General features: G+C 41.4%; 1 protein-coding gene across 1 annotated transcript; it reads right to left on the minus strand.

Annotated features, from left to right (window-relative positions):
* Nucleotides 1–2,204: 2,204 nt before the first annotated feature.
* On the minus strand, nt 2,205–22,893 carry impg2a (interphotoreceptor matrix proteoglycan 2a; the record flags this gene model as incomplete). The annotated part of the gene is made up of 21 exons (XM_083921068.1): nt 2,205–2,247; nt 2,734–2,813; nt 3,643–3,844; nt 4,914–5,102; nt 6,613–6,823; nt 8,100–8,319; nt 8,412–8,699; nt 8,852–9,801; nt 10,097–10,292; nt 11,766–11,809; nt 13,601–13,809; nt 16,690–16,710; nt 16,824–16,882; nt 17,780–17,935; nt 18,028–18,095; nt 18,413–18,468; nt 19,261–19,293; nt 19,402–19,427; nt 19,512–19,678; nt 22,490–22,720; nt 22,815–22,893. 21 exons carry the CDS (start codon nt 22,891–22,893, stop codon nt 2,205–2,207), a joined length of 3,528 nt encoding a protein of 1,175 aa, XP_083777194.1.
* Nucleotides 22,894–24,301: the final 1,408 nt, after the last annotated feature.

Below are 24,301 nucleotides of genomic sequence, written 5' to 3' on the forward strand. Positions count from 1 at the left end.
CCTGGTTCTTTTTGAACTAGGTGTACTAATATATATATATATATATATATATATATATATATATAATTTTTTTTGTTTGTTTGTTTTTTATACACGATAGCTGAACCTTGGTAACCGACCACTAACCAACAAGCAGGCAACTGAGTTCCATTTAACCCGTCGAGGAGGTTCGGACATACTTTCAGGAAACTTGTACCGGTGTTGCGTGCATGCATTATTGTGGACACATGCAGCCACTTTCCCAGTAATGAAACCGTCTGCACGACCGGTATAAGTCTGCAGCTGTCTGCAGACACGGAACATATGTCTGAGCCTGTCTCCACCGCATCCACCTGCGGGGTTGTCAGCTGCATGTGCGCCTGGCATACTATGTGTAAAGGACAGCCATTTTAATTTGCCAGTTTAATTCATCAGTCAATATAGTGGCTTGTGTAACTAGCTGTTAAGAAATAGATTGTTCTTTTACCACGCAAAACACTTTTGAAAATGACTTCTGAAAAAAAAAGTGTATTAACACATTATATCTTGCGTGTTTAATATTTACATACTTATGTGGACAGAATTTCTTAACTTTTGGTAGTCAGGGTAGCTGTGTCCCAGTCTTTGTGCTACGCTAAGCTAAGCTAAGCTAATGGCTGATGGCTGTACCTTTATACTTAACAGACAGTTCAATCAATCTTCTCATCCACGTCTCTTTCAGAAAGGGAATATGGGAATATTCTTTAATGTACAGTAGTATATACAGAGTTGATCCATCGGTATTCTTTCAAATTGTAAAAATGAGTCATCATAGACCACTACATTTTAATTCAACATAGCACCATGGACTAAAAATGAGCAGCACTCTCAGCCCCTTTCTGAGAAAACCTAAAAAGTACATTTGAGCTTTGCAGAGACAAAAGTAAAGATTAATATCTTAACTAGCAAACATCCTTACAGTAACACTATATACATACAAGTTCTTCCCTTTAAGAATGGACGGATTGTGAAATAACGCAGTTTATTCCACTAAACAAAAGTACTGCTGTAGACACTATTGTGATGAACATTTCAAGTAATAGGATACAGTCCAGTTTTCCCCAAAAAGGGAGACATGCAGTAGATGAGTAACACCTGATGTCACAACCAGCTCACCCAGTCAAGAGAAGGCACGAAGGAAGGAGAACAGTCAATAGTTCAGGGACATACCCCGAGACAGAGAGGGGTCGCTGGTCGAGAAAATAAAGAGCAGCGTGCTGAATGACAGTCTGTCTTAAACAGTCCAGATTCTGAGTGCCATGATGAATGATGCAATGATGAGTCTTGACAGGAAACTTCACTTTTCTAAAATAGAGGCATGTTTCTGTGCAGCAGGAAAAAATGTGTCAGTATGCAGAGTCCACATTTTTCTATGTATTAGACAAACCTAATATACACACTTCTTCTATGATCATACATTTGCTACCAACATAATCTCTTATTTGTAAGTGTCTAAAAGCAGCAAATTGAGTTTGTCCTTAAGCTCTTGGAAAGGCCTCATTTTATCTGATTTATGAGGCTGCAAATTGCTGTGAGCCCCCTAATGATGCAACACATCAACGAATCATTGGGAATTTGCTTTCTTACGTGAGAAGTTTCATACCACTGACATGTTTGTATGTTAAAGCTACAGCAAGTTATCTTAGCTTAGCTTAGCTTAGAAACTGGACCAAGGGGTGAAACTTTAGACAGAGGCAAGCTAGCTGTTCCCATCTCCTTCCAGACTTTATGCTATCTCAGCTAAACACCTGTAGCTTCCTATTTAACGTATAGATATAACAGCAGTGTTGATCTTCTTGTCTAACTCTCTGCAAGAAAGCAACTACGTTTATTTCCCAAAAGTTTGAACAACTCCTTTAAATCTCTTGTCATGTAGTAATAAGTCATTTTAAATATTCAGCTGCCTGATTTAAATTCCGTTGTTTAAATATTTAACTCCAAATTTGAAGGAAACATTTTATTTCTCTTTTATACATAGCTTATTTAGATATATTTCATAGTTGTTCAAAACTGAAATAACTAAATAACTTTACTGCTGGTCTGAATGCAACTACATAATGATTTGTCCCCTTTTTAAAAATGTTGATGTCATTTTTCTGTAGGTATTGATTTTAATTGAAACTAAGAGCTCGCTCCGCTGTGTTCAAATGACAAAACAAAAATAATACCTTGTTCACAGGTGAGTTTCATGTGTGTATGGAGGAGCTCTCTCGGCGGGTATCCACAACACTGCAACACATACAAACACATGCACAAACGCATTAGAATTCATCTTTTCTAGGTTAATCCGTTATTTTATTTACTGTACAGACAAGTACCCACAACTTAAGTCAGGTTTATCTGGCATGAAGGATCTCTATGGCACACAGAGCGGTGATTTACAGCCAGATACGACTTAAAAACAACCACAGCTTCTGCCAGACTGTTGGCAGTCAAAAGAATGTCTGTGTCTACTAATGGTTTCTGTCTCGTTGTATCAGCTCCGAGCTGATTGGTGACGATTTAAGAATGATAAATCTGTTTCCACACTGGTTTGGCATGGCTGAACTCTTCGTCATCCTCCGGCTCTCAACAAACAAACTAATCCTTTTTTCAGCATAATCTTGCCAGACTTCTGTATCTCAAGCTCACTTCCCTTTTCCACATATCCTGGTTTGTTTGGTCCATGTGTTTATCTCATTGCAGTATAAAAGGAAAAACAAAGGAGGCACTCACGCTTGATGATGCCGTACAAAGTCTGCAAACTGTCTGTCCTTCGCGTAGAGCTCAATAATGCGTATCCTGTCTTGGATTTCCTGCAGAAACACATGGTATCAGTCGGGAGGGAACATGACTTCACATGCAGATAAACATAAACGCAACAGGCTCAATCAAAACTTGACGTTTTACACTGAGAAAAAAAACACAATGACTTTCCTATATAAGGGCGTAAAAGTTGGTGAACTAACGAAATAAGTTCCAAATTCAGACCCTCGTCAGGTAGAATTTGAATGTGGGAAACTAAATTGATGTGCCCCGCCCTGGTTTATGACAAACCATCTAGATGGCCTTGAGCAAGGCACATCTCCCACCTGCACTTCAGTACAACTATGTGGATTTTTGTGTGTGAAAAAGGTAAGAAATCTCAAAAAAGGCGCTCAGAGCACCTTAACATTAGGCCAGGTAAATCTAAAAATGCATCTTTTTTTTCTTCTCCATTTCAGGTGTGTATCCAGACTTAAACTTAAACTTTTTCCACCAAAAGACTGAGCTTTACAATGTAGGATAGTAAAATGATGGCTTGTGTTTTAATGTGTACGGGAAAACAGAGCTTTTGCAAAACTATGCCGCAAGCAATCCCAGTGAGCATCAAAAGAAAACAACAACCTATAGCTGGCAAATACATTTACTCAAGTACTGGACTTAAGTACAATCTTGAGGTAGTTGCACTTTACTTTAGTATTGCCATTTTATTATACTGATCACACAACACAGTTGTAAACATTGTATCTATGCTGCAGCCACTATAGTATTAGACTACTGGTTAACATTTCACTGGATAGTAAAGGTAATGGAGGAAAAAAAACACTCTTATTGTGGCTAAGACATCTTCAAATCAACCAGTGGAAAGCAGCCGACACACACCTCCTTGGTGAGTTCGCTGTTCTCATAGATGTGTCGTATCTCCTCACTGCTGAAGTCAGTGGAGGCCTCAGCGCTGGCACTGCTGTACACCGGAGCTTCAGGATAGCGGCGGTAATAGTGGCTGTAGCCTGTGGTTGCCTCGCTCTCATACATGGGGTTGTACTTGGTCGCTCTCTCCAGAGACGGGAGACTCTCTGCTCCCCTGCAGAGCAACACACACGAAAACATCAGTCCCAATATGGAGGCAGGATGGTAAATAAAGTGAGTCTCTTCTAGGAAGCCAGAAAAGAACACTGAGCTGCAGTGAATAAGGTTTTAGCGTAACGTTCACAAACCTTGGTTAAGTTAAGTCTAGACTATTATCAGAAAGCCTATCATTGTAGGTGTTTTTGAAATAGATGAGCACCATATTTGATCAGCTAACTGGCTTAGGTTACCACTGTATTTCTCCATAGGCTGCTCTGGCGACCATGCCCCCACACACACACACGCACACACGCACATGCATACACACACACACACACACACACACACACACACACGGGAGGAAAGAGACACCCAGACAAAAGGAGAGTCTAGAGGAGGAATGGTGCGGTGGATAATTGGCCGTCTAACTGAGGATACAGTCATGGGATGTTTCAACTTATTCTGTTCCCCCAAGAAAGTAACCAGGCTCATTTAATCTTAAAATGATTAGGTGGGGGGAGAGAAAACTTCAAACACACTAAATATAAGCCTTTCTGTTCACTATCAAACAGAAAAGTAAGGGTTGTTTATTTTCAGAAGACTTAACAGCTTTTGCAGGCTGATAAAAAAATAATCTGACCGGTTAACTTATCATCTGCTGTTTATTTTACTGAGCAGAGTGGTGTAGGCTGTGTGTATTTAGGATATATATAGTACGTGAGTGTCATGGTTGATATAAGGTATATGTATGTATATATACTGTGTATATATTCTGTTTCTGCTCACATATTTGTTATCTTTGGAAACATTTAGGATCTCCACTAGAAGTTAAAAGACAGTAGTTCTATAGGTTTAAACAAAGCTCGGCCATACAACAAGTGGGTAAAGATGGATAAAGGAGGTAAATAGAAGGGACATTGTTCTGCCAGAGCAGTTATTTGGTTATTAAGGACACAATTATGTTCCTTTGTATTCTACTGTGTTACTCAATGATAATTACACAAGCAAAATCTAGAAAACTATGGTCTAACCAGGGATGGCTGTTGAGAAGTTTGGCCACATGGTGCGTAAATGGGTTTTCTTACCTTATGGGGTCTTCTGACTCATCCTTGTCATACTGGTCCCGTAACGTCCTGGCCAGGAAGAAGATGACTCCGGAGGCCACCAATAGGAATCCAGCTACAGAGGCGATCGCTATGCCGACCACCAGCGGTTCAGATACGTACTCTTCGCAGTGCTCTCCTCTGTACCACCAGTTCTCCCCGACGCGACACCTGATTTGAAAATGGAAATTTGTCAGCTAAAATAATTTAGAATATGTCAGAAGACTAAACACAGACTCATTCCTTTATAAAAACGGTTCAAGCATTCAGTGAACAGCAGAGAACATACCCATACCCAGTGTTCCTTTATTTTTTAATCTGTGTTGAATGATTAAGGAGTGTAAAATGAATGACTGAATCCTCAGTCGTGTTTGTATTTTGTCTTGACATAACAATTATACTGTTCCGTACATTAATTCATGAATGCCTTGTTTCGGAAAGAGAATAATTATTCAAAATGTTTGTGTCCTGTCTCCATGGAGCAACCCAATACTTTTGATTGAACAGTGTTAGGTAAACAACAGCCGAACAGCATCTGGAGCTGCCTGCATGTTTTATGATGCTGTAGAGGATATGAAACAAAGGTTAGCACTCATCTTGGCAAAGATCCTCCCAAATATCTGTCATTTCATAATCAGTTTCAACAGAGCCAGAGGACATGTTTCTGTCACTGTTTGAGATTACTGGAACATCATGTTACATATATTAACACATGCAAATGTCTTTTTTGACATGGAAACACGTACAAACAAGACACAAACACTGTCAAAAACACTGACGCACAAATAATCACACACAGCCGATTAGAGTTTGCAAATAAGCATTTGAACAATAAACGCAACAATATTTCACCAATTAAAAACGTGGTAATATTCAAAAAATGAATCATGTTCTTTGTTAAATCTTAGAATTCATGCCTCACCAATTTGCGCTAAATGGTTTCATTTATGTATTATCTTAGTATTTATGCCTTATCAACTTGTGCTAAATGTTTTCGTTTATGTATAATACTTTGGGGCACAATTAAATTGATATAGTAAACTAAAGTTTGAGTGCTGACTTAACATGTTGACTAGCCTGGCATCACCAGACTAATCGCAAATGCTTAAAGTCTGGGCCTTTTCAGTTCATTTACAATTTCAAGTTTCACAGTTTGTTTAGAGTTTTGTAAGCCTGAAAAACTTCACTGAACGGATAAATTGTTGTGTTTGGTCCGTACCAGGTTGGCTGAAAATCAGTCTGATTGGGAGATCGGACCATTCTGCAAATCCATCTTGTTTCCAGGCTAAATGGTGACTTGACTTTCTTTAAAAGCAATCTTGGCCGGACAATATAAATGTCTGAAGACAGTTAACTAGTATTTATAGCCAACAAAGGTGGAAAACATTTGTTTTTATTCCACGTGGTTGGTTATGATTATAATTCTTTGGGCTAGGACACATTTGTAATTTAAAAAAAACTATGCATTTGAAAAAAAAAGTGTTTGTTTCACTGGACATCTCTCACTTCCACATTCCACCCAGACGACAAAACCAACTTCACAGCTAGAAGCTAAGAATCTGGCCTCCTGCATCAACTGCTATAAAGCTGCTTCTGAGATGAAGCACTGACCTCGCAACCTGCAAACTGAGACACTCTTTCCCCACACACACAGAGATCACTTCCCATAATCCCCACCCACCTGCAGATGGCTCCTTGGCCGGGGATGATGTCACACTTGCCGTCATTGAGGCAGAAGTCAGTCCGCAGATCACAGATACTCTGACAGGGCAGGCTGTCCACACTGAAGTAGCCAGCATTACAGACACACTCCGCCTCCCCGGACCACTTGTTGACTTTACACGCTGCATACTCGTTACACGCCTGGAACTTACAGGGGTCGGCCTTGTCACCTGGAAATGAAAGAACCAGGCATGGTGACTTTTAAAGGTATCAAGAGAAACCTTAAAAAGCAGGTTGACTACAGGCTGTTATACTCTCATGTGGTGATCAGCGCTGATAGTAGGCAAGAAAATTCCTTCACCTATGTTATCTCAAAATATTTTGAATCATCAAGATGCATACATTTCATTCCAAACTAAAAATGTATTAAAGGTAACAGAGACTTATAAGGATATGCAATTTCTCTCTGAGAATTCCACGATAATACCACTCTATTGTCAGAGAGTGGTATTCAACTATCTATATTTTTAAATTACACCCAGACAGATTATGACAGCTCAGTCTTGACTGTAAACACAAGCATGAATCACTGACATCTTGAGTGGCTTATTACAAGCCCCTGTATGCTGTCCAACACAAATGGACACAACTGGAGTCTGGTACCACATGAAGAAATTGATTTTAAAAAAGTGCACAAAAATGTCATGCTGGCTTCATAACTGAAGCACATTATATAAAACGAAGGGAATATCATACACACACTGTGTAAAACCAGAGCTGCAAACAGTAATCAGTCGGTCAAAGTGCAGTTAATGATATGTGCCAACTTGGCTGCTGTCCAGGGAAGCCCTGATTATCTCAACCCAGCTGATGTGATCGTGACATACGCCTCTTTAGATCACCAAGTTTCACGACTTCAACACCTGCTTTCCCAGCCTTTTTCACACACAATGTTCAATGTTGGGTAATATGCTTTTTGCTGACAGTTAGATGAAGAGAACGAAGAATGACAAACTGGAGACGGTTAGCTTAGCTAAGCATAAAGACTGGAAACAGGGTGAAATGCCTAGCCTGCATCTGTCCAAAGGTAACAAAATCTGCCTCCCAGCATCCCCTAAATCTCACTAATAAACAAACTAAATATTGTTTGTATAAAACAACCATTTGTGGTTTTACATGGGATTGTGTCCAGAACTATTTTTGACCCAAGAAAGTGACTTTCTCTTTAACTTTACAGGCGCTGGTTTGCTGATATTGTTACCTTTAGACAGAGCAAGACTAGTCGTTTCCCCTCTGTTTCCAGTCGTTATGCTAAGCTAAGGTAACGTCTACTTGCTCTAGCTTCATATTTACGGCACAGACATAAGGTGGAATCGACCCTGTAATTTAACTCTGCGAAGAAGTATATCTCCCTCGAGAAACATCTGACATAAGCTTCAAACTGTTAATGCTTTCACAGTTGTTGTCTTGATCAAAACGCTACAGTGTATATCAATGAGAACGTACCTGACTCGACGTCCAGTGAGTACTTATCAATGGCAAGGTTCATGGTCTGGTAGGCTGTGTTACAGAAGTCCTCCAGGATCAGATAGACAGTGTTGGTGACGGTCTGCGGCACAGGTTTGCCAAATTTCATCCGGCTGTTGACCACGATGCTCCCGTTCCTAAAGTTCAGGATCTCCAAGTTCTCAAAGTTACTCAGGTTGGACTGCAGGTAGGGCACAAGCTGGGAAAAGATTGAAAAATGTACAGTTGGATGTTACAACACAAGCGTGGAAATATTGATATCCACAAGTACAGTAAATGCGAGATATTTACCAGCTCTATAAAGCGTTGCTCCAAAGCTTTGTATTCTGGGGAGCTCTTGTTAAAGAGATCGTCTGAGAAGATCATATTGGTCACCCTCAGGCTGAAGAACACCATCAGTGCTCGCCCTGGGTTCACAGGCATGGCGATACTGGCTTGGTCTGTGCCGTGTCCCACACCAAACGGAAAGCCAGTGCTGCCCTCCTCTGTGTGGTTAATCAAACCATAACCATAATGGATCACATCATAGTCCTGGTCTCCAATGGTGGTATCATCCAAGCCTTCATTCGTGGTATGGATCTGGGGGTAAAAAGTTTTGAAAGTTTTAGATGAGACTTTTTAGTCCCAGCAATGTTTACTTTGTCTTAAGCTTAGGTGCTGTTTCCACAAATTTGTCCATAAAAGTTGTGGCCTTCTTTGAAAGTAGGCATTATTCAGTTATTTTGCTTTACCTCCACCAGTGAAGGGATGATGATGTCGGGTTGTCCCTCAGGGGCAGGGTCAACATCAGAGACACGGGTGAAAGGTGACTCCCTCTCTGGAGACAGGGCAGTCGGTCGGGCAGGGCTCACAGAATCTGTCACTGATGGTTTTGGTTCATATTGGTTGACCAGTAAGATCTCATCCTCTGTGAGATCCTCTGTTGAGATCTCTGGAGCTGCTGGGCCCTCTTCCTCTACAGGTGGAGCTTCAGGTACACTCTCTTCCATCACCTCTGGTCCCTCGCTCTCTGTTGCTTCCTCCATGCCGCCCTCTTTACCTACAGGTTCCTCAGGAAAGGTCAACACCACATTAATGTCTGCATCTTCAGCAGGTTCTTCAGGGTTAACTTCCTCATCTGCAGAAGGAACATCTGTGAGGTTGGACTCTTCTTCTATGCCCTCCGCCAAGTCTTCACCAACAGGAAGCCGACTTGTTTCTTCTGCCTCCGGCTCTGATCCGTCACTTGCTACATCTACAGCCTCAGAAGGTGGGACCAGAGCAGGCAGGCTTTCTTCCTCTGTGGTCTCAGCTGCGACTGTGGAGATCTCAAGCTCCTCTGGAAGCTCATTCACAACAACCTCATCCACATGCTCCTCTTCCAGAGTTGCAGTAGTAGGTTCTTCTAACACCGCCGCAACCTCAACTTCCGAGATGACATCTGCATTTATGGCGACGTCTTCTGTGGTCAGCCCATCTTCTGAGCCAGCCAGAGACACTCCTGCCTCTGTGGGGGTCACCGGCTGGAGAAGGTCCTTCAGGTCGTCTGTGCCCGAACCAGATGCCTCGATCTCTACTGGTGGTTCAGGCAGTGTGACAACCTCAGCCAGCTCAGGGAAGGGAAGCTCAGCTGGGAGCTCATCTGGTGGGGGGGTTTCTTTAATAGGAGTCTCTCCCAGCAACAAACCCTCCTCCTCAATGCCTGGAAAGACAAAGATATGATAAAACTCAACTCAATCTCTGCTGGTCTCCTTTCACAGAAACCTTTTTCAAGAGCCCACAGATCTATCGAGCAAACCAGCAAACATTTACAACATATACATTTAAGATTGACAACATGTTAATTCAGGTACAGGTGTCAGGTGTCCATTTCCTAGGAAGTAATCTGCAGTAGTAGTAAAGTGCAAGACTGCAAGACTGTCACAAAAAGGAAACTAATAAAAGAACAGGTAGATTCTAGATTTTTTTTTTTTTTTTTTATTAGAATAAACACTCACTGCCAGCTTGAGGTGCACTGGTGGTCAGCCCAGGTGCAGGTGGCAAGACTGCACTCTCCTCCAGAACAATGACATCATCTTGTGCGTTTGCCAATGTGATGGTTTCGGAGGGCTCAGGCAGGACGTCGTTTTTGTTTACATCCTCTGTGTCCTCTTCTGGCATCGTGACCTCTGGTGGCTCATCCGCAGCATTAATCTGCATCACAAACAGGCTTTGTTATCTGAGGCTTTTGGTGCTCTTTCAGAAGAGTGTGACATGCAATGGGAGCTTTGGCCAGCAGTTTTGTGTTCACAGGTCAGGCCAATCAGAGCTCCTGCTGCTGCTCTGAGATGGACATCCTTTTTAGGAGGTACACTGCTTGTTTCTTGATTAATCGTTAAAGCAAAAAAAAAAAATTATCTACAACCGTTTTTATCCCAGTCTGACATTGGGCGCAAGGAGGGGTACACCCTGGACAGGACGCCAGACTATCAGGGGGGTGACATATATAGACATTCCACCATTCACGCTCAAATACACACCAAATTTGGTCACAAATTAACACCTGCATGCTTTGGAGAGTGGTAGGAAGCCGGAAAGTCAGGGGAAAACCCACGCTGACACGGGGAGAACATGCAAACTCCACACATAAATGTTATTTATGCGCCTTAACAGATTCATTATTAAGCTGTGCCTCCTGTGAGGACCAAATGTTGATCTCTAACTGGTGATACCTTTCATTACTTTTTGACGTGAAGCACAATAAAAACTTTTGTGAATCCACTTTCTTTGCAACATGTCTACTTTCATTTATCAAACGGTGTTTTTGTAATCACCGTCATTTGGTTTGTGGTCCAATACTGTTTTCACAATTACAAAAAGCAAACATTTTAAAGACAAGCCGCTTTACTATCAACCTTAATTGGAGGCGTTAGCTCACTGCATAGCTGCGCACCAGATATACATAATTAACAAATCAAATAAATGCAAATTGAATTAATAAATGTATGACAGCTTTTCATTCATGTATTGGCTGAGCTGAAAATTAATTATTTTCAACCGAAAGAAAGCTTGAAAAAACAGCAGCCATCTAAAATGTTCCAAATCCAAACCGGGACAACAAAGTGCTTCGGTGGCACAGTACCGCTGTGCTGTTGCCTGCGAATCAATTACTGATGAGAAGTTTGCCAAACTCTCTTAACTCATATAATGAGTCAAATTAATCACTTAGCAAGCTGAGCTATAAAGTGAAGCAGCAGACACATTTAGTGCAACCCAAACTCTGATTGCCATCAAAGCACAGGGTCGACCACATGACAGCGCAAATAAAGACAGACTTTAGATGGTATTACTTGTCTGAATAGACTCATATGTGCTGTCGCTTTACTCGCTGTGGTGTGGTGCACTGTAGCTTTTGCCCCAGAATAGCAGTGGATTATTATAGTAAGAGCCACACTAATCCTCAAAGCCTCACTTCATCCTTACTGGTGAGCTCATCCCTTACCTGCACTGGTGTGGGTCTGAATAACATCACAAGCCAGTTACAGGTTATCGCAACATCAGTCATACGACAAATGTCAAGCTTATTTTAACAAAAGGGATTTATCAGCTTTGTGGAGCTGAAAGCAGCTGAATAGCCCAGAGAGAGATTGTTGTTGATGATACAGTCGAGGTAACTTGTTAACTCACCGCGGTTCCGTCTGCAGCGTTGACAGGCTCAAGGATCTCAGACTCTGTGGAACCAGTGGGGGAAACACATATTTATACAAAGTGACACACAAAATGCAAGGGTGCCAAATAGCTAAAATGATCATGCCTGCGAAATCATTTTAAACTGATACCATTTCAGCTCTGACAGCATTACCTTCAGGGGTAAATACTGTATCTATAAATCAGTGCTGAAACCTGGAGTGAATATCTGCCACGGTGGGGCCAAGGCTATTACTGCATCGCCACCAAAGAGGAAAAACAAAGCCAAGCTGTGCCATTAAGTTCCCCAGCCGCACATGTCGGCCGTATGAGAGTGTTTAGCTATCATTTCATGTGCCCAAGCTTATAATTAATGTGAGCATCAGATGGCATGCATCTCCAGGGGGAGCTCGCTGACACAGTAAACTAATGACGTCCATTTTCTCCCAAACATGAGCGGAGAGAAGTCACACAGGAGGAAGAGATGCTATAGACATTATCACATCATTCAATTTCTTCACAGTTCTGGGGAAGGCTCCTGGCCAGAAGTAGGAGGCAGCTAACCTACTTACTGACTGGCTAATTCTAACAGATGCACTGGTTTGAATCTGTGAGCGTTTGAATGTGTGTTTTACTCTTGTGTCTTCTGCTGCATCCATTTTTTTCCCTCTTTCTTAATATTCTGTACATCAGGAGTCCGGTGAAATACTGTAAATGTTAAGACTTATTTTCACCGAGCAGTCCAGTTCAGTTCAGTTCGACACACATTAGAACATTTATTTTTGCGTTTCCAATGTTAAAAGCTGTGGATGGGACCAATAGAACCATTCCATTCAGTCCCGTTTTTTTCGCTACCCCTCTATCGAAGTACCTAGCACACTGATTCGATAGTAAACGTTGGAGCTAGAAACAGTGCATTCTGCAATTGATGCAGATGTTCCTCTGGATTTCAGTGAAGAGGAAATACAGCGAGACCTGGATGGAGCAGTCAGAAATTAAAAGGTTTTTTAGCTTGCTTCTCTGTGTATGACTGTCAGCGGCTCTTATCATCTGGTAATAACCCTGGCATCATTAAGAGTACCGTGTGCGGCGGAAACACGAAACATACCTTGTTTAGGTTCATGTGAGTACAGGTTACGTATTGTTCTTAAAGTGCTATACCAAAAGTTTTTGACTGATCCACTTTCAAGCCAAAATAAAGGACTAAAGCAAAGCAAAGAAGATCCTTAAAGACTCAGCTTTTAAACATCTCTTTTGCTCATCTCTCTTTTACAGACTACTTAATAGTAAGCATTTAAGTGTTGCACAGGATAAATACGCAGTTCCTATAACTGATGTCTCTGTTCATTAAAAATGGCCCACTTTTGAGCTGAAACTGCTTTTAAACATGTCACTGTCCTCTTTGACAGAAAGAGAAATAAGAAACAGATGAAGCTATTAAAACCCTGGAATGTTTTTTTAAGTGGTGTACCGTATGTTGTAATATCAATGCTGGGTCTACTGTGTCTCCATTTGATATGATATTTGGAGGTTTGCCCTGCGCTGCATGCACTACCTCTGCCAATGCTTGCTCAGCGACTTTACTGCCATGCCAATTAAATAAATAGTTATATTGGTGGCGTGTGTGTGTGTGCGTGTGTGTGTGTGCGTGTGCGTGTGCGTGTGCGTGTGTGTGTGTGTGTGTATGTGTGTGTGCGTGTGTGTGTGTGCGTGTGCGTGTGCGTGTGTGTGTGTGTGTGTATGTGTGTGTGTGTGTGTGTGCGTGTGTGTGTGTGTGTGTGTGTTCTGTCACAGTGTTGGGAATATAAGCAGTCTAGCACTGGCCATCGTCTTACCGTTCTCCAGCTCTTCTTTATGAAGGGCTTCAGTGACGACGTTTTTGACTTCGCTGATGGTGTAGACCATCGTGGGGAGCTCCATGACCTCACGGTACGAGCTCTCCACCCGGTTTGACTGCAAGGTCAGGTAGTTCAGTTGCTCATTGCTCACTCCTGCTCCATCCACCACCACTGTGACAGCATAGTCCACCACCACACCATGCAGCCTGGAGACACAAGTTACATAAGTTATAGTTCACGTGTGCAGTCCAGTTATTTAGCAGTAAAGTGGTAAATTTTAGGAATGCATTGTGATTCTGTTAAAGATTATGGTTAGTGGACCCCCCCCCCCCCCCTTTTTTTTTTTTTTACTCCTTTTTCGGTCAAAATGATGTTATCAGTTGTGCATTATGTCTAAGGGTATTATGTTTGCAGTAGATGTTCATCAGTATAAGATATGCACATGTAATGACATATTCTGTGAAAAAATAAAAATATTTTGATATTTTGTAAAAAATATCTTCTTCTAATGTTTCCACAAGCTACTAAAAAGAACCTTGCGGGGAGAATGTTTTGTCTCCTGAAACCACTGTTTCCAAGGTCATTCCTGATAATACTGTGAGATGGATTTCAGACATATTCCACAGCTTTAATCTGTCTCATCACATCAGCCTCCATGATTCTTTTTCTAACTGTGTGTTCTGCTTGTGACCTTTGTGAAGAAGAAGAAGAAGAAGAAGAAGAATTCCTTTATTAGTCCCGCAACAGGGAAATTCGATTTTTTCACTCTATTATTGTTATTCATGTTACACACACACAGGCCCGAAATACACACACATGCACAGACAGGACCTATCTACATGCAATTAATGGAGAGATGTTAGAGCGAGGGGGCTGCCAGTGACCAGCGCCCCGAGCAGTTGGGGGTTCGGTGCCTTGCTCAACAGCACCTCGGTAGGAGATGAACTGTGCAGCTCCACAGGAGCAATAAAAGAGTTGAGTGCGTTAATCAAGGGCACCTTAACAGTTGTCAACTGAGAGGAGACGATTTCTTTTCTAGTTTTCAAACCTTAACCTCCATACACTAGTAAATCTTATACACACATTTACATACAATAAGTAAGCAGCCCAACTAGAGGTAAAAGTTGAAAATTAGCAACAGCTAAAAACTCTTTCTGTTGCATGCTCTGTATTGGAACTATGTTATATTGCATCGCCCACATCAAACAAAATAAAATTCTATTCAATTAAATAATGTCTAAGAGGAGGAAAATCCCTCAGGAATTAACGTAATTTAACATCAAACCTGTAAAAAAAGAGTTGTAAAGCGATCCCAGATGACAGATGACTCGAGTGATTTAGTCCTGCTTGGAATGGAGCAGCTCGACTGTATAGGCCCCAAAAAAATGGCCGAGTCAGCAGAATGATCGATATTATCATAATGAACATGGAACCCTCACAGGGCCCTGGAAAAATCCAATCTATCATCCTTCATTTGACTACTGGGAGCCCTCCACTCTGACCTAGTTGGTTGGGTGTCTGGCGGACAGCTGAGCTCAATGTAGAAGAGATCCAATTTTTCTCCCATTAGCTTGACATATACACAGAGGCAGGCAGTCAGAGCTCTACTCCTGCTGTGATCTGCAGTTAGAAGCAGCATGCAGTCTTAATCACAGCATCACTGTGGAAAGGTACAAATATATGCCTGCACAGTTATCGGCACATATTATATAAAGTATGATTTACAATAAAAAACAGCAGGACATGTGTGTCTAAATCTCTTCTTCTTATCTCCACAAGGGAACTTGTGTTTTCGGTTTGGTCTGTTTGTCAGCAGTGTTATGGAAAGCCTACTACTGACCCCACTGTTTTAATGAAACTTGGTGGAGGACTGAAGGGTTGGCTGGGAAGAACCCAATATACTTTGGAGTGGATCTGAATCACTGCGGACACACATTATTTTTCACTTTCCCTAACATTATGAGATGGGGCATGGCCTTGGTGGAGGTCTGCTGCTGCATGCTGGAAAGATTATATATCTCGGCTGGCCTGGAAACGCCTCTGGGTCCCCCAGGAGGAGCTGGAAGGCGTCGCTGGGCAGAGGGACGTCTGGAATACTCTAATTAGCCTGCTGCCCCCCGCGACCCGGTACCGGATAAGCGGACGGAAAATGGATGATTAGATGGATGGAAACGGCCTGATTTACCTTCCTATTACCATCTGCTTCGACGATAATGACAATCATCATCATTATATGCAAATTATGAAGTGCTAAATGTTTGTTATCTGGATATTGTGGATGTCATGGTGCCTGGCAATGATTTTGCTGTTCTATACTTATTTGACCAAAAAAAATGATTGTCTAATAAAATATAAGTGTCCGGGAAATAAAAAATTTTAACTGCCCAATAGATATAAAGTGGGTCACGCCGGCTCCACCATGACCAGCTATAACATTAAAATGCTATAGAGAAGGTGGTAGATAGATTTACTTTTGGATGGAACCAGGCTAGGTGCTCCCCCCTTTTTCCAGTCTTCATGCTAAACTAACCTAACTGTCTGCTGGCCTTATATTTACCATACAGATGTGAGAAGTTTATTTCCCAAATGAGTCTTTATTTCATGACCTTTACTTTACTGTAATGGAGTATTTTCACAATATGTTATTGCTACTTTTCCCTGAGTTAAGGCTGTGAAAACATGTAGTATGATAGTAAAAAAAACAGTCACACCAATACCAACTTCTTTTTCCCCTTCACTTGACACACACATCTTTTCTTCAACCCTCCTCCTTTCCATCCCTCTACCAGAGGCTGATTGGCGAGGTCATAAAGCCCTGATAATCTTCTCTATAGAAGAGCAACTGCTCACTCGATTGGACCCATCCTTATCCCATTTAACATGTGAGCAACCACACTAAGACCATTAACACAGGCAACTAGTGGCACATCTTAACACGTGCCAATGCTCACAGGTAACAGTGTGAGATGAAGGTGATGCCACACACACTTACACAGATCTACCTAACGAATGGTAGGTAGGGATCTGTGGGCTTAAACACAAGAATATTCTAGGTTAAACTATCACAGCTGGTGCTGATCACTCACCCTTGGGTGTCTTTCTGGGGCCTACATAAAACAAGGAGAGAAATGCAGTTAATGCGACAAGTCAAGTAAGTTTGGGCCATATTGTGAGGACACTTGGTTTGTCCAAAGGAATAATCCACAGCAAAGATACTGACCTGAAGTCCACCACAGACACACTCTTAAATCCAGGAAGTCCCTCCAAAGCGTCCTCTATCTGCATTAGACAAAAATGATCAAGCATTATAAATGATGATGATTTCTTATTTTGAAGGAGTTACAATGATTTTTCTTGGCAACATTTATTTAGAATTATTGCTCCAAAAGGGCTATTTTGTTCAAAGCAGTAGCGAGGTCTTGAATCTTTTGTGCTGTGGCCAGGATCAGAATCCTCAGGAGGCTGACAAAAGGCCATCTCTTTTTTTTATTGGTCTATAAGGCCTTGTGTCTATGCACTAAGAAAAAACTATCCATATACTGTTCTGCAGACTCACTGACCCAGTTTAGTTAATCCATCAGAGAAACAGGACACAAAAAAGGTCTCCAGGGCCTTCTGTCTCCTGGCTTGCCCTCTAATTCCTCCTTCTCTTCATTCATTTACTACCTTCTCCTCCGCTCCACTCACACTTATAATCTTTTCAAGGCATGTGAGTCTGTGTGTTCGCAGCGTGTGTGGGGATATATGTGAAGCTATGTTGATTTTATGTGTATAGCAGATCTCCACCGAGAATAAAAAACAGGTCAGGGAATAGGAGAAACGTCTTCCTTTGTAGACGTAAAAAACAAGCATTTGCTTATGATGCCAGGCAAAAGCACCTAAGCAAATGTAATGAATTTTCAGAGTACCTGTAAAACTTCTGACGCCGCTTCCAAAGGTACAGTACTTGTGCGTATGTGTGCATGTGCAAAAGTTTATCTATTCCCAGGACACATCATAACCTTACAGTTTGGGTTAAACTGTTGCAGTTAAAGTGTGTCATTAAAACTAACAATGCATCCATCACAGACCATTAACCAGGAGGATGTAGTGAATCCAGTCTGGAGCAAAGATGCAGTAGCACTAAGGGGAGTCATAAAGTGAGACAGACTGAAGGAGATGGATCCAGAGACAAACCTTTTCGGCAAGCTGTTTGCTGAGCGTTTGGTGCTGGAGGCTGGCTGGATCATCAAGGTCATCGCTGTACGTCTCTCCGGTCAGGAGGATGCTCAACTCAACCACTTGCTCCAGCACAGCAGGAGTAGGAGGCTGCAACGCAATGTCATTGTTCAGCTGTGCCATGAGAAAGAGATAGAGAGACATAGTAATTAAGTGTGCACATTAGAAAAAAACATTATGAATGTGTAAATAATCAGTGCGCTCACTGGGCTCTCCTCCACATCTGGGACAATGGTGGCAGCTTCCTCCACCTCCTCTCCTTTAGCTTTGTCTTCTGGGTGGTTCAGTTCATGTGCAGAAGAAAAAGAGACTGTTTATTTCAAATGGATGCGTGCTTAAACCTTTGGCAGGTGTGATTCCTGATGTATGGATTAGACTGCCCTAACCCTGAGTCCTTTCCAAAAGTCAGGCCTACAGCCAAGCTCACTCACCAAACACACAGAATGACAGAAAGCTAGAATATTGTAGGAATATGTACTTGAAAAAACACGCAATATATGGTCTAATACTGAAACAACCATGCTTGTACACAGGCACAGATAAGGCAGCATGCTTATTTGACCGTAGGGACACTGTAGCAGTGACACTGACCTAGCTCTGGAGCATCAGGGACTTCAGGAGCTTCCGGTGCTTTTGGTGTTGGAGAGCTGTGAAACAGAAGAAGATTGTTTCACCGGTGCTGATATCATATTGCTTTGATACACTGTAGGTAGAGTAGGAGTAGGATCTAAAGAATAAGGCTACAATTATCTTTAATCAACAAATTTTCTAAACCAAACCAATCATTCATTTCCTCTCTTAACAAGTACTGTATTGTCTCATTCAAAGTCTAATATAGCTCTGCCCACAAGTGTAATAATTCATTGTCGTCGTTAAACTATTATAACACTTTATAGGAAGAGTAAGACAAAAGGGAAATACGCTTAAAAAATCATTTTCTTTCCAAGCGTTAGATAAAAATATTGATGCAACTCTTGTTTGTCAGCAGGATTACTAAAAACAACTGGCCTGATTCCCATGGCACCTGGTGTAAGAGTGTGCATGAGCCAAGGAAGAACCCATTACATTTTGGGGCAGTAACACAAACTAATTTTCACTTTCACTAACATTGCGGGATAAGGCATTTGACCTGGGCAGAGGTCTGCACTCTCCCAGTGCCCTTCTAGTCAACACAATGAATCTTGTTTTTTAATCGGTACAAAAATAAAACTGTTCTATGGGGGTTTTGGGCCAGACTATTTTTTGGTCAGGAACAGTGATTTCCCAGAGCCTTGTCATCATCGTGAAGTTGCCAGGCAACCAGTGATGACAATTTTGGGTGACGCCTGGTTAGTTGTTTGCCCCTGCTCCTGTCTTTCTACTAAGCTAACCAGGTGCTAACTGTCGCTTCATCATTACCGACAGACACATTGGTATCAGGTAAGGTTGCGGAGTCTTACCTGCACATATGTTGCCAGGACCTAGTGGGCTCACTGTAGATAGTGGGGAGAAGAAACATATAGAAAATACAGAGTCAATGATGATATCAATAAATGTATGATTGAAATAGTGAGTTAGTATTGCGAGAGAGTTTCTTTTACCTTTTCATACCTGGCATTGACATTCTCTGGAAATAGAAACAGAGTTATATATTATATTATGCTCTGCTCACATATACTCTTTTTTATAAAAGCATTAGTCAGCCACTAACCTTTTTAACCAGAGCCTGATGCTCATCTGATTGGCTAAAGTAGCTGCCAATATCGTGTGCCGTGACTGTGCCCTCTTGGCATTGGCTCATCCAGCTTTGGTAGTCTTCTTGCTCTGGTAGGCGATCCCAGAAGATCTTGAAAGCCTCCCATATGGTCTCCTGGCACACTGGAGAGACCAGAGAAAAACATCATCCACTTGGACTTGCAGAACTGCTTGAACTTGTTCCATAGTAGCGCTGGGCAGTATCATAAAACAGTAATACCACTGTATTTTATTAGATTCTGTGGGCTTCACAGTATATCTTTTGTTTTTTCACAGGACTGGGCCTTTTTACACACTTTTGCATGGGTGTATATATGTATGGTATATGTTCTATGTGTGTATGTGCATCGTGACATTGTTTACAAATGTGTTTTGTGATGCAGTGGCTTGAAGCCCAAGAGAAAATCATTTGCAGGACAATAAAGTCAATCTTATCTTATGATAGGTTAAACGGCTTCTCCTTTCAGGAGTACATAGAACATAAAAACTTGCCATTGTGCGTTGTAATTTTGTAAATATACAAATATTAGAGTTACAAATTGTTAATGTGACACAGATTGTTGTGTTACAATGTGTTTTATCTCATGTTAAAAAAGGTTAGTTGTGAGTTATTAATTGTTGAAGTGTTGAACGGTTAGTAAGAAGGCAGTTAGAAGGGTCCCATCCAAAGTACACTCACAATTTGCCCTGAGCTACGTGCTCTTTGCAGCGACCAATATTACATATTTAGCTGGCTATTGAAGTTAGTATTCAGCTATGCACCAGTATGGCAGGATATGTAACATTTATATCATACAGGAAATTAAAACCCAGCACTATTCTATAGTAGATTTTTCCAAATTATTCTGGTTAGGGTGTCACTTCAAATCACATTTTTGTGAAGGTCTCTTACAGGCAACAAAGACCACTTAGTTGGCTCATTAGCAAGGGAATAAGATTATCTTTAATTACTTCAAGCAATGGTAGAGCCTAATATTATACAGCAGGACGTTCTGAGGCCAAGGCTGAGGCCCAAATCTATGTCCATTATTAACTTCATGACATAGCTCCTTTGCATGAGCCATTCTACTGGGCACTGATCCAAAGTCGATGCACAAACATATGCTTCAATCTTCTTCCCTAATGAACGCTGTCTGTGACACCTCCAGATCACAATCTATCTTACATAACAAACCTCAGACCATCTCTTGGCCCCAACAAGCCTGACTACAGTCTAGCTGCATACGAGTTCACTAACAAAAATCACACATTGATCACGCACCCACTGACACGCACATACATTACATAGTGTTTCCCTAGGCAATAATGCATCAAAATCTTTCTTCTCTCTTGAATATATTGCTTCAAGGCTGCTGCCCACCTGTGGTGTACTGCATCTGTTTCTTGAGGTGTCAATTCCCACACAAAAAAACATGTTTTCTCACTTAACGCTAGAGGTATCGAGCGGTGTTGGAAAAAGTATTAAGGTTCTTTACTTATGAAAAAGTAGCAATATCACAATATAAAAATACTCTTTGAGAAGTCAAAATTCTGCATTCTTAGATTGAAAAGTACAACATTTCTCTCTGAAATGCAGCGAAGTAGAAATATAAGGCAGTATATATAATGGTATAATAATATCTACTCAAGCAATGCAGACAATTTAGGTCTTATGAGTTAGTGGTTTGAGGTATCTCAATTTATGCTGCTACACCAGAACTACATGAAGGGAATTTTGTTTGAGATGCTAAAAACTATTTTAAAAATGCAGTGTCTCTCATTAAAGTGCCATTAACTTTGAAACTACTTCCTGACAAAAAAAAAATGGTCCTGAATCTCTGAAAGGCATGTTGCTGTTCACTTTTTTTTGTAATGTAACATTTAGTGCTTCAGGCAGCACTAACTGAATAACATATAGCACATATATTTGGGTGGTACTAGAGGTTCGAAGGGAATCTCTGTGGGCCTCTTCTCATCTCTGCTTGAAGCTAACAGCTCACCCCTACTAGCATAACCATGGATGTATCATAAGACCTGGATACCAGATCCCAAGATGGCGCTTATTCAGTTCAATAAAAGTTGCTCATAGACTTCACACAGGGTCTATGGGCACTTCTTTTCTCAGCTCAAGAAAACCCCATGCATTTTGGACCACAGGGGGATTTTTCTGCAAGGCTGAGCAGCGGCATCGTATGCAGGTCTTATTATACATCCATGACCACAGCACACCATAATCTCTGACTTCTGATTGAGTTGTATTGTTGGTAATGTAGGTGCAAGGTTTTGACAAGGAAAGAGGATGTAGGGAATAAAAAAAAAGGTGATGGCTGTGTTCGAAACCGCCTATTATACCAGCACTGCATACAGATTTGGACAAAATGTAGCATGTAGTATGCAAACAATAACTAAATGTGCAGCATGCCAAAAATACCCAGATATCAAAGTCTCCAGTATGCATCAGACAAATCTAGCTTGCCTACTGTGTCGCACAATGCAAAGCGCTGGAACAAAAATCGGGTTGACTTCTGTTTTTCCCAAACAGTAATAGGGTACTCCTACTCCTACTCCTAATAAAACCTGAACACATGATAAAAGAAAACTATCTGAATAAGTAGATTACACGATCAGGTGAACTGACCCTGTAAGTAGACCACAGTCTGTTTAAATGTAAATCTCATAAGGCCAAATTGCAACTGGCGTCCACACAGATGTCCACCTACATTCTTCCGCGTGAAGCAGGTGAATCCCTTACTGTAAATGTCACAAAGGTCACAACTCTTCTCCTTGGGGATGTGAGAGTGGGGCCAAAATTTCACAAAATCAAAGTTTGTTTTTGTAAGATTGTTAAATACAACACACCTTTGTTTCCTCGCCCCTTATCAAACTCATCAATTACAGTGTGAATATCGATCCACAGGGTACAGTGATGTCCTTCTCATTTATGTTCAGTCTTACCTCTAAGATGAAAGTAGCTCAGGTGGTTTGCAACAACTTGTTGGGCGGTCTCTTGTGCACAGAGTTTGACTCCACTCTGGAATAGGAAGCTCCGTTTGCGTCGAGAGATAACTGCATGGCCTTCATTAGATACCTTGACATCAGAAACGCGAACAACCAGTGGAGACACCTCAGGCTCCTGATTATAAGGCAGACTCAGGTAACCCATAGAGGAGCCCTCCAGTGCTGCATCTGGATTACCACAAAAAGAAAGCAAGACTTAAAATTTGACTCTTCTTTGGATGAGCCGGGAGCAAAAAGTTTAAAAGTGAACAATAATACATACCTGTCCTAATGTCCAAAAATATGACCACAAAACTAAATAAAACAGAGTAGAAAACACATCTCCAAGATACGATGCTCATGTTAAATCCGTGATTGTGTTTAAATCCGTGGACTTGGAAAAGGATCAATTAGAAATGTACTTCCTCTCAATGGCTTCTTGCAAGTTTGCATAGTTCAGAAGTCTCCAGGCGCAGAAAAAAAAGGAGACCCACGTACAGAAAACATTTCACGACACAATGACATACTGGTTTACTCTGACTACAGCTGAAGAGAGGTGTGTCCACGGTTGTAAGAGGACAGCTCCTTGCTCAGGTAGTTAAACAGATGGCTCTTAGAGAGAGGGGGATTTTTTAATGCTTTCTAATCCTGTTTACTCTAAGCCTTTTAGAAGAGCTCGCAAAGAAGTTAATGGAGCAACACCGGGAAGGGAGGGCGCTTAGTGTGAAAGAAACGTGGACCGAGAGGAGTTAACATAGCCAACACAATCAACAGCCAGCCCAGAGATGCTTCCTTACTTACAGATAATATGATAGCTTACTCATTTCTGTTCGGAGATTAGTTGGGATTAAATGTTTTCTGCAAGAACTCAGCAGAGCAAATTAAAGGAGACTTAATCCCGGTACCCCAGTTGAAGGACAGTCCCCTGAACTGTGAAAGCACCCTGCTTCCCAATTAGGCAAATGGCATTAAACACATCCAGCATTTGGCGGTCATGTGTCTGCTGCTCTAAATAGAAAAAAAAAAAACATCGATCCAATGGCAACAAAAGTATATGACAGAAAAAAGTGACTTGTTGAAAAATGCCTCACCTCAGATCTAATCTAGAAAGAAGCCCCTTATAAATGATTCAAGCCCCTCAGACCACCACCCACCCAACAGAAACATACAGTGATTATGTGTCAGGCAGGTCTAGCCGCTGAGGTGTTGAGCTAAGGAGGGGCAACAGAAAGCCTCTCAGTATGTATGTATTGACAGCAGTGAGAGTCGTGGGCTTATTCTGGAGTTGACCTTTAACCCCAAAGTCTCCGTCCTATGGGTTTATCCTGTTTTTAAAAGGGAAATCTGCTTCCTATCATCTTTAAGTAGCTGCATTACGTATGTGAAAACAAAAAAAGAAGAAAGGAGAAAGTAATGAGGGTTAACAGACTGAGGGTAAAGTAAACTGACAATGGCAGTAATAGGCTCACAATGACCAAACAGTGGTGTTTAGCAGGTATAATATTTAGCATGTTCACCACCTTAGTTAAGGGCGTTAGCATGCTTACATTTGCTCATTAGCACCAAATACACAGCATAACTGAGATAGTAAGATGTCATTAGTTTGGCAGGCTTTCGGGTTTAAACCAACCACACGTACAAGACACACTAAAAATTTAACCCAATTGTAGTGCGAGGGGAAAAGTAAGGAGATCATCAAAATCATTAACACATAGCCTCTGGGGACCATGAATATCTGTACCAAATGTAGCTGAAATCCATCCAATAGTT

Source organism: Echiichthys vipera, assembly GCF_963691815.1.
Source record: "Echiichthys vipera genome assembly, chromosome: 10".
NCBI classification, from domain to species: Eukaryota; Metazoa; Chordata; class Actinopteri; order Perciformes; family Trachinidae; genus Echiichthys; species Echiichthys vipera.